Below are 16,686 nucleotides of genomic sequence, written 5' to 3' on the forward strand. Positions count from 1 at the left end.
AGTAAATGGCATACATGTGTAGAGATGTAATGTAAATATAATTGGTATTCAAGTTGGTATTCAAAGTAGTAGAAATTGGACAAGTCCATCATGTATATTTTAAAATCTATAGTTCTGTATTTTCCAAGCATAGGAAAATCTACTGTGAAATTGTTTAGCCAATTTGTCCTGCATCAGGTGTGTGGCTGGTGGGGAAGAGGGATTAGGCAGTTACCTGCTTTCCTGTCCAAGAGCTCTATTTCCTTTGAAGGTGCTGCTTTCCCTTTTGTAAAAGGGGAATGGGCTAGTGCTTCTGCTTTTCTGCTGCCAGTATACACAGCTTGGGAACAAATTATGGCCCCCAGGAAGCAGCCTCTTAACCATTCTAGGTTAGGGACAGATTGCTTCCTTCTGAAACAATAGGAGAAGCAAAGCAGAAATTCTGTCTCGTTTGCCCTTTGCTTCACACAGCCTGTTCTTGAAACAACCCATTCATGCAGCCTCCTTGAGTCAGAGTACCTCCTCATCCAGATTTCTGTGATTGTATTGTTTTAAATAATTTTAACATTTTCCATAAAACTAGTAATTACTGCAGTGTTTTAGCTTTTCTTTTTAGATGCTTTTGTTCAGTAGTTAATGAACAAAACTCTTGACAGTCATCTGCGGAGAGTGGCTCCACTTCGCTGCCCTGTTTTCCAGATAGCCAGATGACGGAGAGAAAAGAAGAAGTGGTGGGAACAGAAAAGCACTGTGAGCAACTTCCTAAACAGGAAAGATCAGATGTACAAAGCCAAGATCGTGCTAGTACTAGTCCGGTGCTACCAGAGTCTGCCAAATTTGCAGCACTGTAAGGCCAGTTTACTTTACAATTTTGTACTTCAAAGATATGATGTAAGCTGTTTTCTTTCACTGAGTAGAAATGACATAAACTTTTAATTAACCTCTCTTTCTTTTTGTTTTATTGAGAACAAGAAAAAAGTTCCTCATAGTAGTTTTGAAACATTTTTGTGTCAAGTTACCAGGGCAACAGGCAAAGGCAGATAATCTACCGGGTAACTTCTCAGCAAGACAGTTCTGTCTTGCAAGTAATAAGTGGACCTGAGGCGTCTGTGCAAGATGAGCTATCTGTGGATGCAATGCACGTGTTCATTGATGAAAATGGTGAGTTTCTGTAGTTGGAATAATTACAATGTGTGAGGAAATTTCTAAAGAAACTTTAGATGCCCTGGAAGGATATTTCTCATATCTGTTACAGACTGCATGTTTTTCTGTGTGCATGAAGGAAAAGGGCTTAGCAATTTAAATTCAGATCAGCAATAACCAGAGTTTTCAAAATCCACCAGCGACCATCACAGACCTGAGGCTTACACTTGAAGTATATCTTCCAAACATCATCCTCAAAAAATGCTGGCTAGGCCAGAAGACTACTTCTGTCTTTGCAGAAGAACCCTGAGCGCTTTCTGCCTGGTGAGGAGTTTTGCACTGGCCTGGCTGGGCAAAATGTTCTTCCCTTTTACTGTTTTGTTCTTCAGCTGGTTCAGCCTGAACTCTCTCTGATAACATGGTGGTTGCTCTCGTTCAGAGTTGTGGTCTGCTACCCCTTTCAAGAGAATTAATGAGTGACCTAGTCTTGCCCCCATGCCTGTGCTTGGTATGCTGCTGCTCTGCAGCTATTCCTGGAGGCTGAAGCTGTCATATACTTGGTGGTGGTTTGTTTGAACTCCGCGTAGTGCCCTGTGAGGTACTGGCCCATACCTCTGAAAGGCAGCCGTCCCAAAAGTCGTGTTTCCCTTAAAGCTGCCTTCAAAACCAGTGTGGAATGAGTGCTCATGGTAGCTGGGTTCGTGACCCCAGTGATGATTTGGTTTTCTGCCAATTCCTCCTGGCGTGCTGTGGGGCTAAGAGCAGCAGCTGCCAGTCGGGCAGATGGCATGACCTCTGGGTCAGTGAGCACTGACCCTTCACTTCTTGATGCATATGCAGAGAGAGAGTAGCAGTGGCTATACTTTTAGCAGAATTTTTCCCTGCTTTATATCTCCTGACCTCACCTTTGTGAACTGAAAGAAAAAAATCTGATGATTTCACATTTTACAGTGAACTTATATTGATAGATGGGCTTTGCATTTACTTTATATACCTTTTAAATTTTCACTGTAACTTCTGTGTTTTGATTTGTCTCAGGCTTTCAGTTGTTCAAATATTTGCTTTCTGAAGTCTAAAATAAGCCTAGTGCACAGACTGAAAACTATATTTATAAATGTGCCTGACCTAAAATGTACTTTTTATAAACTTTGTGTGTAAAACAAAGATCGTATCACCGAACTGTTTTTTTCTTCTGTGCTTTCTAAAGGGGAAATTAGATCCTGTTATTTAAAAGCTGGCTGTCAGAAGGAAGGAAATTTTCGACATCAGCTATCAAATTGTGAATGTATTTCAAATGCTCAGTAAGTAAGCCCTTATTTTTAGATATATTAAAAGTTTTCATTGCTAGAAGCTATGAAACTGATTGGAGCTGTGAAAGATGCATGTGAAGAGGAGTACTGGAGAATAAATGTGCTAACCTCTTCTAGAGATGTCAAAGCATGCATTTTTTGTTTTGTGCTAAAACAGTGACTGCTTTGTAAGAATATTGATAAGGAAAAGTGAAAACCAGAACTATCCAGTGTGCTTTCATTATTTTCTGGGAATAGCCAAAGTCAAGTGTGGCGATTATAAATAAGATTGTGAATAAAACAAAGTAAGTGGGACTGTTACCAGCTGTTCTCTCAACCTTGTCTCTTGCTCACTTCCCATGCCTGTTGGATCCTTTGTAGATTTTTAGTGCTGTGTCAGTATCAGCCAGTGACACTGCTTCCTGTGGATTCTAGCAGCAGAGCCTTTCACCTTCCATGAAATTTCTAATGATAGTTTGCCACTCAGAAAAGGTATCTGAACAATTCCCTTTTTTCAAAGGTCTTTTTGGAGTGATCCACATAAATCCCATATTCTTTAGTGTGGTTTCTACACTTCCCTGTGTGATCTGTTGTTTGCATATCTGTAAGAAGAATTTTAACTGTTCATAAGTATTTTTATTAAATAATTTAATAGTTTTTATACTGTTATACAGCATTTGGAAAAGTTGAGTGAGGCGGTGAGAAGGGTTGTTGTTAACAGTAAATATTGTTCTTCAAGTGTTTGGCTTTCAGTGGAGACTTTTGAAAAGCTTGGGATCATGTTAAGAACAGTGTTAGCATTTTAGATAGAATGCTATTACGAGAGACATGAGAATAATGCTTTTAATAGTCAGTGGGCAAAGATTTAAAAAAAAAAAATAATTTGAGTTCATCTACAGTAGAAATATTCTGTCTGTCTTTAGCAAAATAAAAAACCCCAAAGTGGTAGAGTTCAGTTTTGACCTAAAATCAAACATTTTACTTTGGGACTATTTAATGCTTGCAACTTGTCTTTGTTTCACCTTGCATGGAATACTCCCCTCCTCCCACATCATGTAACAATGAACTTGAATCTGTCCTAAATTCGGAAATAGTTTACTGTCCCCTGACGTTTATCAGTTAATCTGTTTTTTATCAAAAGAACAATCTTCCTCCTCCTTCTATGAGAAGTCCTTCTGAATCTGTCTTTGCTAGATGCTTATGTGACATCTCTGTCTTCCTGTACTATGTTTTTTAGTTTGTGGTTTGCAGACCTCTAGGGATGTGAATTATTTTTAAGGGGTCTGCTAAACATTAACAAAAGCAAGTTCAGCTATTCTTTGCAGCCATTTACCTGCATTTAATTTCTAAAGATCAGCACCTTTGCTGGAAATCTCAGTGTAGAGTGACAATTCAGAATGGGAAACAGAACAAATCAGCAAAGATGAGTGGGTTCCCAGGACTGGTTCTGTATGGGAGTCAACGGGAAGACAGAAAACAAGAGCTTTTCCAAGAACAGAGCAGCGTGAAGGAAAGTACAAAGCAGAAGTTCACATTAAAAACAAGGAAAGAGGACAAGGAAGCATGAAGCGTGCTCAAGTTGGTTTTTGCAAGGGCAGTTTGTAATATGTTTAGGCCAGAGAGATTAGTGAGAGCTGTTTGTTCAATGGGCAGTTCCTACCATCTGTGCGTAGCACAGGAAGGTAGGGAGTTTTATTTTTTCTTCAGGTGTTCACCATCAAGTAATTTTGTATTTAGACAATATGGAAGACTTACAGCATGTAGAAAATAGAGGGGCAAATCTGCTTTAAACACAGTTCAGGAGTGAGGCATCTTTCCTTTCCCCTATCCCCACCTACAGGCTTGTACATCACTTATGCCAGGTTAATTTCTTATCCAATGTTAAAAGACAAGCCAAATAATTGCAGTTATTAACTAATGTTCTTTCTATTACTGAAAGAAAAAGGCAAATAGAATAAAATAAAGCACAAGGCACAATCAATGATCGCTTGAGTTAGTCTCTTCTGTGTGTCTGTGGAGAGCTCTTGACAGAAATTATTCTCTTGAGGGTGGGCCCTCCTCTGGTGGAGATGTTCATTGTGCGAGTAGTCCGTACCAATAGGAGATGCTGCTGTTATGAAAGGATATTAGAAAAGAGACATGGAAAGCACCTCTGAGATGTCCTTGGCTTATCTCCCAGCTGATCAGAAAGTTAACTAAGGAGAAGACAATGACTCTGACAGTACTTCTTCATGAGTACTGGAGATGGTGCAGAAACAACAGCTTTAAGCTTGGTGTCTGAATCCGTTAATGAGCCATCCAGATTAGATTTTGTGAGGTCAAAGGATGCAGGAGGGTATTAATGCCTAGACAAAAGAGGTGGCATCCTCCTTGGATAGGAGGGATAGGGTTTTGATCTCAGGAGCCTAGATTTCAGGATCTAGAATAAGCTTATGGAGAACAATAGATAGGTCTGCAGCAGATACGTATAAGCTCTTAAAAACACTTTTCACCAATCATGCTTGCTTTATAGTGTTAAGATTAAGCTGTTCCTAAAGAGAAAATGTCAAACTGTGTTGAGCTGGTGGAGTAACTACGTGGATGTGCATGGACTGTGCCGTGATGTACCCCTTGACAAGGAGGAGAATTGGCCCAGGCCAGGTGGTGGGAAGAGGACTCTTGCTTTGAGGGTGTTGTTGGGAGAAGCAGCAGGTCAGAGGCGCTGGCATGCTAGGAGCGGTGGCACTTCTGGGTAACACTGCAGCTGGTGGGCGGGGGAGGAATTTTGGCTGGGGAGGATATGAACTCTGGCTGGTTTGTCAAGAATAATGTAACTGCCTTATGAATTGGCCATAGGTAAATACTTTTTAACTAAGTTATGCAAAACTGGAGAAGGTATTTAAATATTACTCAAAAGAAGCCATTAAAGAAAGCCTTGAGGCAGACTAACTAGTGTTTAATGATCTTAAATTCAAATCATAACATGCTATTTCTGTCTATTGAGTCTTACTATTGTCTGCTCCATTAGTAAAGTCTTAACCAGTCTGGCATTTCACAACAAATTATTAGGAACTGATATTAAAGTAGTATTTCTATGGCCTGTAAACATTTTATCTTATCTTCTTGGCATGGATTCTGAAATCCATTTCTCACAAATAATGCAGAATCTTAGCAATGCTGCTGTGTCACAGAAGTGATGCTGTGTTATGGTTTTTGTTTTCTTTGGTGTTTTTTTTTGTTGTTGTTCTTAGCTTTCACATGCTTTCTGCTTGTCCTTTGCTTGTAAAGGGCTAGGTGGACAACAATGGATTACAATGTACAAAGAGGAGGCAGATGTCCAAGTTTGAAGCAGTCTGTGCTTTATTCCTTCAGAGGCTCCTTGACATTGGAAGCAATACTGTTTGAGGGAATTACAATTTGTCTTGTCAAATATCAGCGGTCCATCACCTCATTTTGGCTCTGCACTGTTATGAGCTGATCTTTGGAGCATTCTCTCATTTATCAATGTTAATATATATTCCACCAGATTCTAATTTTTCATCTTTTTAGTTTTAGTGTTTGCATTTTCAACTATAGTAGTTGTCCTAATGAAAGTTATTACCTGTACCTGCAGTCCTTGTCCTGGACATCTTCAGAGCTTATTCAATGTAGCATAAACAGTCTTTTAATAACAATTTCTAAAATTATACCAAAGGTTGCTGAGAATTAGAATTGTTTCAAATTGTGTCCATATTTGTCTCTCAACAGTTCAGCTTCTAAAGTATTTAAAAACGTAAGTTAACCAAGTTAAATTTAAAGGAGGTTCTTATGTTGTAATGATCACCAAAAAAAGATGATTCCTTCTCCATCTTAACCCTCACTTTGGCAGGTGATTCTTGTTACTGAGTTGGCAGATAGCTAATCAATTCCCCAATTATTGTCCATGTAATTACCCTGACCCCATTTTTGTCTTATCTTTCCAGCAACACCTCTTGCCAGCAGTCCCTGTGGAATGGGTTCCCTGCTGAGCTAATTGCCTCTAAATTTGATGCTCCCATTACCTTGCCAACTTCACCTCTAGCCATAAATTGCTTTGTGATAGGCTTTGACAAGACAAAGTGTAAACTGTATTCTCAGCTCATGGATTACATTAGAAACTAGTTACAGAAAGACCATTTGAATCTGTTTTTGGAGTGAGAAATTGGAAATGGCTTTCTCATCCTGAAAAACATTCTTCTGCCCCATTACTTTAAATTCTTTACTAGCCTTTGTCTCTCTTGCAATGAATCCTTAATGTTTCTGTGCTGTGTGGTTTGGGTATGTGATTGGCTTCTGAGAAGGCAGAGAAGGATGAGAAAGTTCACATTTTTGTGAAATGGATGCCTAGTATAAGCATGAACCACCTTTTTGCATGGTTAGTTTGACTTTTCACCAAATAGTCACTATGTTTAACATTTTACCTGTTTAGAGCAGTTACAATTTCAAGTTAAAATTGTTTTCATTAGATTGGTGATACAAAGTAAACTCCACAATCACTAGCAATAACACATCCTTAAAAATATGAGTTGAAAGAATGTACAAGTTAAAGCATCGTTAGAGGTATATAGCTGTTTTCTGGGGTACGTGAAACAAGTTGGAGTTAATGTCTTACAAATAAGGAGGTGTCACTCTGACACACCTTTTCTGTCTGCCACTGTGACAGAAAGCAGATGTTTCTTAGGAATTTCTTTAATTACCCTTGAATGTCTCTTGTAATTAAATAACTGAGCCAGTTTTGATAAGCAGTCAAAAAGATAAATGTGCGTTATCATGTTATCTAGGTATTACGTGTGAAGTGGCTTATAAATATCAGTGAAAGTGTAAACCCCTAAAATTACAATAATTGTAATAAAAGGATTAATGATTTTTGCACAATTTGTGTGATCTGTCCTCAGTAGAGAGGCTAATAGGGCCATAAGGTATATATCAATGCCAATATAGAAATTTAACAGCAATCATATATTCCATGCGTAATTGCTGTACCAGGCTAATATATTTTTAAATATGTTTAACTACTTTTCTAAATGTGCTTTCTTTGCATACTGGGGTTCTTGTTTAGAAGATCAAGCCACCTCTGCGTGTGTGTACATACATATTGAAGAAAAATGTGTCAGTATTTGATACCTGTCAGTAAGATAGCTTTCATGAACATATGTTTGAAATACTGCCCTGTCTTTCTAAATGACTTGAATGTAAGAGGTTGATCTATAGGCATGTTATCCTTCCTGGTTTCACATCTATGAAAAACTCTGTTCAACTAATGTAAACTGTTGTAGTTTCTTTTCCCAAGTATCAAGTACTAAAATAATATATTGCCTGAATGTATAGCCTACGAAATTTGAATATTTGATCACTCTTTTTGATGCTGAATGAGATGGTCATTTTATAATTCCGTGATGGAGCTCAGAACTTTCTCCGTATCTGCTTCTTTCACTTATGTTGTGAAAGATAGAAAAAAGTAAGCTTACAATAAACTTCAGGGCACTAATATAACACACTTTACTATTTTGATAGTTTCTGTGAAGTATTAGATCTTCTAAAGTCAATTGGAGTTGTGCCCACACAAGCTGTGGAAGCTTTATATTCCTTTCAAGAAATTCTCTGGGATTTCTAGAATGCCATTTCTAAGAATACTGCTTGTATTTTTGAGCCCATTTCCTTCTCTCCTGTGCTAAACTCCTGAGAAGGAAACCATATCGAAACTCCCAGTTCTGTGCAAGATGATATCATTATGCACATGCATGGATTTTGAAGGGATAGAGTTGGTGTCTGTTCAGAACAATCCAAGTTTTTACCGGCAGTGATTCAACTTTGTAACGCAAAAGCATTTGATTCATTCAAATGCATATATAGGTTTAAGTGCTGGACCTCTTGTTGCAGTTTATCACTTCATGTGTCTGGCAACAGTCAGCAGTAGCCATGAATTGCATCAAGAGGCTGCTGTGCTGCATATATGAGTTTAAAATAAATACATAACATAGGCCACAGAAATGAATGTATGGCACACAGCTGAAATATTTGAGAATGGGGGCAGAAAGAATGATTGCCCAGCCCTGAGAAAAAAAAAAAAAAGTCTTTCTATCTCAGCTGTAGATTCTTCTTCCTGCCAAAGTGACACTTACACTTGGGCTTTCACTTGAAATCAATTGTATATTGTCATGGTTTAACCCCAGCCGGCAACTAAGCCCCGTGCAGCTGCTCGCTTAGTCCCTCCCGCCAGGATGGGGGAGAGAATCAGAAGAGTAAAAGTGAGAAAACTCGTGGGTTGAGATAAAGACAGCTTAATAGGTAAAGCAAAAGCCGCACGTGCAAGCAAAGCAAACCAAGGAATTCATTCACCACTTCCCATGGGCAGGCAGGTGTTCAGCCATCTCCAGGAGAGCAGGGCTCCATCACGCCTGACGGTGATTTGGGAAGACAAACGCCATCACTCCGAAGGTCCTCCCCTTCCTCCTCCTTCCCCCAGCTTTATATGCTGAGCATGACGTCCTATGGTCTGGAATATCCCTTGTGTCATTTGGGGTCAGCTGTCCTGGCTGTGTCCCCTCCCAATTTCTTGTGCGCCCCCAGCCTCCTTGCTGGTGGGGTGGGGTGAGAAGCAGAAAAGGCCTTGGCTCTGTGTGAGCACTGCTCAGTGGTAATGAAAACATCCCTGTGTTATCAACACTGTTCCCAGCACAAATCCAAAACATAGCCCCATACTGGCTACTATGAAGAAAACTAACTCTATCCCAGCCAAAACCAGCACATATATATATACACATAACTTGCTGTATACCTTTAAAAAGAAAATAATTATTCTAGTTTGAGCCTTCTCCTGCTTTCTTGGTAATGTATCTTTTAAAATTTATGTATATAATTATTAAAATAGTATAATTTTATATATGTATATAATTGTATTTATATATGTTTTATTATTATATGTGGTTCATCCATACCAGTGCTATTCATGCATTCATATTGCACTTTGCATGTCCTGTTTGAGCAATTGGTCCTCTAAACTCCTCACTTTTTAGATGAGGCTTTGACACTAAAACCAGGCCTCTAAGAAGCTATGTTGTAGTTTGAGTCTAAAATGCTTCACAGTACAGATAGAGAACTCTATTAAGAAAAAAAAATTCTGCTTAAATTTTTTTGTTTGTTTTGAGAGTATTTGGGGGGGGGGGTCAACAGCAGGGCTAATAGGTTAAAAAGGAGTTGCAGCAAAATAGTGACGAACAAGTACTAAGAAAATAATTTAAGTTACCTGCTAGTATAGCTGCGGAGTGCTAGTGTTTCTGGCCCTGGGCAAAAGAGACAACTTCAAATCAATGAGCTAACTTAGTGGATTTATATTCACATCCCTGAATAAGCTGCTTGAGTGGATTATACTATATGAAAGTATCTATCTGAATGCCTTAGCAGTACTGTATGTCTCCTGTATAAATCCATTAATACTTTAGTATGTTCACCACTGAAAAATTCCCTGAACCTTTGAGGTTTATTCCTCATAGGAGAAAATAGACTTATAAGTAGATTTTTTTTTTTAAATTTATTTTTAGTGTTTCAAAATGCCCTTTTAGAATGACTAAAACATCTTTATATTTCTCAGCAAGGTGACCCAAATAACAAAGATCACCCACTGCTCTAGTAATAGGCTGCTGACTCTTGCTTAAAGCTGCTTGGCAGGTTGTGCAGTTCTGCAGCTGAGCACATTTTGAAATGGATGCAACAAATATTATATAGTTCCTTTTGGGATTCAGCGATTTCAGATGAGCTGTTCACCTGAGTGTAGTGCTGCTTGAACGCATAAATGAGCGTGGTATGTGCATGTGTGGGCTGAAAATGGTAATGTTTGAATTATAATAAAGCCATTGATTTTTCTGAAAAGTACTCTTTACAAAACTCAGTAGAATTTTCCTGCCGGCTTGCTAGGGACAGGAGGAAACCCTTGTGTTAGCTTGGCTAGTTAAAATCCTTTCCTGTATTTGTAGGGGTTTTTAGCCCCTCTTTCACTCTGTGAACGCAGAGCAGGGAAGTGAGTGTTCTCAACAGAATGAGGTGCCACATGATGGCAGCAAAATCCTACTCAGGACTAGGAGTTTGGCTAGTCCTTTAGCTTTTGGGACTGGCTTCTCTTCCCTCCCCCCACCCTTTCATAAAGGTTGCTAAAAGGGATATTTTAAGAGACTATGCAGATAATGGAAGCATGGGTGCTGTTAATGCATTAATTCCAGTAAAGCTGCATCTTCTCAAAACACATCCTCTAGTTTATTAGCCAGTATATGCTGTTTGGTTTTGAAGTTGTTAGTACATTTATCTTTGCTCTGAGATGTAATAGGCTTACAAATTAACAATTTACATGCTTGTTATTAAAAAAAAAAATAATCCAAGTACAGACAAGTAAGGGTGTACTGAGTGGATCCCATTCTTACAACACCTAAGTAAGAAGGCACGCATAACTTCTTGCCTTCATACTGCCTGCAACACTACTGGTAACATGCTCTGCAAGGCTTTTCTGTTCATCAGTAATATCTGACATAATGAACGTAGTATGTACCACTGCTCGTTTTGTAGTCCATTGCAAAACTTGTAACAGTGATCTTCTATCCTTTTCTGTCTACCATGTCAGTAAATCTGTACATCCAGCTTTCCCATTCTGTAAACTCAGGTATTCTATCTTATTATCGTTAGGGGTGTTATTATTGCTAGTTAAAAGAGATGCCAAAAATCTTCCCCAAATCCTGTTGTATGAATAGCAAAATGTGAACAAGATTTAGGAGAGATTTCATTGTTAGCTTGAGCTCCCTTCAGCAGTAACCACTAAGGAAAGTTCAAGTATGCATTCTGAATTAATTGTATTCTTTTTGAAACTATTAATTTCTTACCAAAAACAAGTGAAAATACCATCCTCTTCATGTTTTTTCCATGTTTGCTACGATTGGGTTTGTTTCATCATTATCCAATCGTAATGCTGCTCTCACTTTTGCATGTTTCAGTTTTCTTATATACTTTAAGTTGCTTTTTAGTTTTGTAAGTCTTGTTATTTAGTAGTACAGTTGGGAACTGTAAATCATCTGCTGCTTAAAAAGGCAATATCCGCAACTAGTGGATTTAATCTCGGTCCTGAATTGTGCAATACTGTGGTCAGATTAATGCTGGCAGCTTTGGAGCGGAGACCTGGTGAGCAATGAGTAGAGACATAACAAGAGGCCTGTGTGATGAGGTGTAAAAGTGATTGGGACGTGAAATGGCAGGGAGGCCATTTTAAGTGAGAAGGAGCAAAGCTGCTGAGTTGATGGTAGGAAGACATCAGCAACGGCATTGAGTACCAGAGGCACCATCGGCGAGCTGTGGGCTGCTGTTGATCCAATACTTCCAACGTCAGTTCGGACACCTACGTTTGTACCACAAAGTGACCGTTTTGAAAAGGACACAAAAGTAAGGGCATTTGGAGTTCCTGCTATGTCATTAGCACTACCTGGCTCTAGTACAACCGGATCGCTCAGGTCTCAGTTCAGCAAGTACTCTGAGCGCACCTCAGACCGATACTTCAGAAGTGATTGCTTGTTGCGTGTGTGGAAGGGGCGATTCCCAACTCTGAGCTTCACTCTGGCTCTTCTTCAAATGTCACAGCCATAGCTGCTTTGACTTAAGAGTGGTGTTTTATTGAGTATTATAAATAGCTTTCAGCTATATTATTTATTATCGCTATGGATATTTGTTGCGCATTGTTAAGCTTTGTAGTGACCCAGACAGCAGTCTAGTGGGATCTTTCTGGTTTTAAGCATGAAGACCAAGAGGAAGGTGCTTTGTTATAGTGACTGTTGTGACATTGGTTACAAGGTTTCTTGTCTTTTCTCCTATATGCAGGTTAAAATGAAATTTAGCCAACACCTGAAAAACAATTTTATAAAAGGGGAATTCCTTCTGGCTTGCCTGTATAATGAGCTTACCTTGAGAGGTGTTCAGACTCAGGGCTAGCTAATCCTTAACAAAGGGGATGACTTGGGCTGCGTTATGTTTGAATGGGTTGGGCCAAATTGTCAGTGGTGTAAGGCAACTGTCACAGACTAATCAGAGATGGAGAAGGAAGATTCTTCTAGTGCTGTGTGGTTATACTAAAACATTGTCAGTGTTGTATGATTGCTCAACTAGCTTATGTTTACTCAGTGTTCTTACAAAACTGAATTATGAGCCAGAAAAAAATTCCTGACTTTATAACCAGTTATCAGTAGAGGGTGCTATGTATCTTTTGCATTTGATGTGCATAGTTTGTATGTTTATCAAAGATATTTTTAGTTAATAATTTATTATTCAAAATTTAGTTCAATTATACCTTTGCTTACATTAGCCGTGCAGTTTACTGTGGTAGATCTTGATAACATTAATTTGATTCTGCAAATGAACAGATTTTCTGTTTAGCAAGATTCCATGTTATACTGTGATCAGCTCTGTTATAATGATTTTATGATTAGAGAGTGTTTGCTTCTATTTATATATGGTAATAAATTTATGGAATCTAGTTTATGGGCTTACAAAAACACAAACACCACCATTGCATTTCTTACTGGTATTTGCTGTCAGTGTGATAATGGTGTCATCAGATGAAACATACAGCTTCTGAGTAGCTGTGCAAGCGATTCATCATCAGAGGGGTAGCAAGTGAGTGTCAGAAGGAGGTTGTGTGGAAAATAAGGTAAGGAAGAAAAAACCTGCAAACAGGACCTGAGGGGAACGGAAGATGAGGGAAGAGTAAGAAAATAGAGAGATGAAGCTGAGGAATAAAAGGCGTAGGAGGCAGATGAAGGCCAGATGATGGCTTCTGATTTTGGAATTGTTGCTTTGCTAGCTCTGCCTTCCCAAATTCTCTGCCCTGATTGCCTTTTCAGGCCTATGAAGTTTTCGACTTTTTCCCACAGTCAGTGTCCCAGCTGCTTGCAGACTCTTCTGCTGGTTGCTGATAGGTAGAGCTATGAATTTTTTCTGTAAACAGAAACCAGATTATGGGCTCTCTTGGCTCTTCAGTTATCTTGAAGTCTGGTGGCAGATGATTTGATCTCTTAAGTTTATTCTTGGAAGAAGTCTTATGAGTAAAAGAATTTTGATTTCTGAGAACTGATAGAGCAGAGTACCAGGGGAATATCTTGGGCTATCTGTCTGTCCTCTTGCCATTTCCATTTTTGGTAAATGTGGGATAAAAGACATGGTCCAATCTAGAAGTACTCTTGACTCCACTTGTCTTTTGTAGAAAGACAGCTAAAGAAACAGGAAGTTTTTGGAGATTAACTCTTCATTTAGGAAGGCATGAGCAGCCACTGTTCTATTCCCTTCTGTTTTGTTGGGTCGCTTTTTGGGCAGAAATTCCCAGGGTAGTGTTCCTGCATACCGTGGGCTACACTTGAACAGGGAGTCCCAGGGTTACACCCACAATGACAAGGAACAGGACAGCTCATCCTGAGGAAACAAACAAACAAAGAAATCCATTGCCTTCCTTCAAGCTGGGCAAGGTCACCCTTGAGTAGGGCATGTCAGAATATGCAAAAGGCATGGCTGTCCTCTGTAGTCTTTATCTGTGGGAATCTTCCTCCTGGGAGGCATGCCTCTAGCCTTCCTGCCTTTTCTGCCTGCCTAAATCTGTTGCTTGAGATCCAGGATCTTGGATCTGTTCCTATCCCTTCTGTACTCTTGTATTGACTGCTGACAAGTACTAAACAAGACCCACAAAGGAGATACGTTCTTACGGAGGGTCGCCTCGTGGCTGGGACATCAAGTGGATTGTGTTGGACCAAGTCCTCATTTCCTAGTACTGTCCAAAGGGAACATGACAGCTGTCCTGACTCTGTGGAGCAGATCATGCTTCTGCCTGTAGCAGGAGGAGTGGGGAGTGCAGGGGAGGCCATTAGGGACAGAAACATGGGGTGCTCTCATTTCTACTCAGCCGATAGCTCTGCTGGAGTGGCAGATGGTGACTATCAAGTCTGGGATCCAAGCCTGATAGCAATCAAGGCTTTGAAAAAACTAAACTACCTGGCTCAGAGACCAGAGGCGGGATGGATCCTCTGGTGGCATCCTGAGGCTGCTGGTGTCCCTGTTGGTCCAGGCAGAGCGAGCAAGTCCTGGAGGGGAGAAGGAGAGAGTGTGCACGTTTCAAGCTGTTGGTGTGACTCTTCAGCCCTGCTTCTAAGTAATCCAGATGTTGAACCTTATCCCAGCACAGCGCTAGCCACTGCAGCTTAAGTTAACAGCCAGTTACGTGCAGGACAGCCACAATTTTAAAGCCCCTTTTGTTGAGCTTAACAAGGGTTATGTGACAGGCTTTGGGAATTGGTGCCCAAAGGCAAGGAAGGTTGAGTTAACTAAAATTAATAAGGTGGCTTGGGGGCAAGCATAGGGTGTGCAAGATGACAGTTTTAATCTTTGCCCTGCTACAGGCTTCCTGGCTGACTCTAGGCAGATCGCTGTAGTTCTTCCTGCTTGTCTTTTCTTTATGGAAAATAGGAACAATAGGTGTTGACTACCTTGCATGAGCACCGAGGTGCTTTCACCTCATGCAGATATGAAAGTAATAACAGCCCAAGGCAGGCATCCAGAGGCAGGGGGTTAATGAGCTCAGAGCAGGGTGCCTGATGTATAAGCCCCATTTGGAAGAGAATAAGCAAGAAGTATTCAAAATACCTCTTTTCCCCAAGTAACAATTATTTCATTTCAGTATGGTTCTTGCTGAGACCCAGTCAGTCATGTCATGGTAGCACACTATTTCTGCAACCCAACAGGTATCGCTGCTGTAGGTGGAGAAGATTTCCTCAAGTAAACTGTTTGAGTGCTGTATCTCCAACATAAAGCAGTAAACACGGTGAGGGAAAAAAAAATAGCGTCTTGCTCAGGGCCCTCTCAGGGTGAGTTTACGCTCAGTATGAGGGTTATCTGAGCTAGCCGTATGTGAATTAGCTCATGTGTTGTTGTCATCTTGCTACGGCAGAAGGATGTTCCTGTAGCCTGAATTCTCAGTAGGATAAATTAGTACTCACCGAATTTGGTGTAGATGAGGCCAGAATAGCTTGGTACTTAAGTGAGCTTGTTTGAAAGCTAATCCAGGACCTCTACAGTAGCTACCCTGCAGTTTGGCTCTGTAGATATGCAGGTCTTGACCTGAGTTATTGTCAGTGGACAGAAAAAGGCACTTCTGAAGTGTGAGTCATTGGAGGTGTTCATCTCGGGATGAGAAAAATTATGATAGCAAAGTATCTGTTTCTCTGTGGTGGATGTAGTAGACCATGTGTATCTAAATTTGGGTGTTAACTGCTTTGTGGGCCTGGGCTAAATTTCAGGTATGGAGGTGGAAGGTTCCATGTCCTGAGAGCCAACCAGTAATGTGATTACAGGCTTCCTCCTGTAATGTTTCAGAAGTACTAGGAAACTACTGCTTCTTAAAACAGTCTCTTTCCTTTCTCCCCTCTGTGTACAGTGAAATACAGTTCAGCTCCTCTAGTACTACCACTTCAGAGAGCCAAGAACCCTCTTCTGGGGATCAAGCAGCAAGTGCGCTTCAGCAGCAGCTCCTACTGATGGTGGCACGAAGGACCCTTTCAGAAAGCCCACGGGTACATTGTAATATCTCAGTTTCTAGCATTTTGATAAACTGCTTTATAAACAAATGCTGCAGGCTTGTTCCTTAGACAGTTTTGTTGATTTTCTATACTACTTTGCCTGTTATTGTTCATGTGGGAGAAGATGTATTTTATGTTGATGGATGCAATTCAGCTGCTTTCTACTGATGTTGAGTAGTGTTCTAAGGGAGTACTTAAAGACACCATCACCTAAGAAGTTGATCTTCTATCTTTGGTCTTCTTTCATTTGAAAGAAAGAGGACACAGCTGTTAGGATTTTAGACACACCACCAGATTTTAATAGGATGAAGTGTTTATTCCAGATTCATTACTATCCTAAAACCTCATGTCTGGTTTCACTTTTCTGAACCGGGCAACCAGACTTCTGGATGTCTGTTGTGGAATGTCAAAGCCACCTTCTTAATGTAGCTGGTAAAAGAAAAAGGCCTTCAGAGTTCAGTTTGTATGGTAGTATGTGGACATACTTGAACTTTACAGTGTTTGGGGTCTGTGACCAATGGCTTAAGGCTGTAATCTGTTTTTACAGTTCCTTTTGTAATAACTTTTAACCTTCTCTTTTCTTCCATGGCAAATTCTAGTTTGATATTTATGAATAACCTTAGAATGCCAGTTAATTATCTTTCATCTTAGATTTTGCACAGGAACTTAAAGCTAGAAGCAACTTGTAT

General features: G+C 39.9%; 1 protein-coding gene across 1 annotated transcript in view; it reads left to right on the top strand.

Annotated features, from left to right (window-relative positions):
* Positions 1-16,686, top strand: part of PCNX2 (pecanex 2) — a 156,633-nt gene that overhangs the window by 21,568 nt on the left and 118,379 nt on the right. Inside the window, exons 6-9 of the mRNA XM_075043275.1 lie at positions 679-826; positions 995-1,140; positions 2,330-2,423; positions 15,856-15,991. Of these exons, the coding sequence (XP_074899376.1) occupies positions 679-826; positions 995-1,140; positions 2,330-2,423; positions 15,856-15,991 (524 nt within the window). The remainder of the gene's footprint in view (positions 1-678; positions 827-994; positions 1,141-2,329; positions 2,424-15,855; positions 15,992-16,686) is intronic.

This window comes from Buteo buteo, chromosome 12, assembly GCF_964188355.1.
Source record: "Buteo buteo chromosome 12, bButBut1.hap1.1, whole genome shotgun sequence".
Taxonomy (NCBI): domain Eukaryota; kingdom Metazoa; phylum Chordata; class Aves; order Accipitriformes; family Accipitridae; genus Buteo; species Buteo buteo.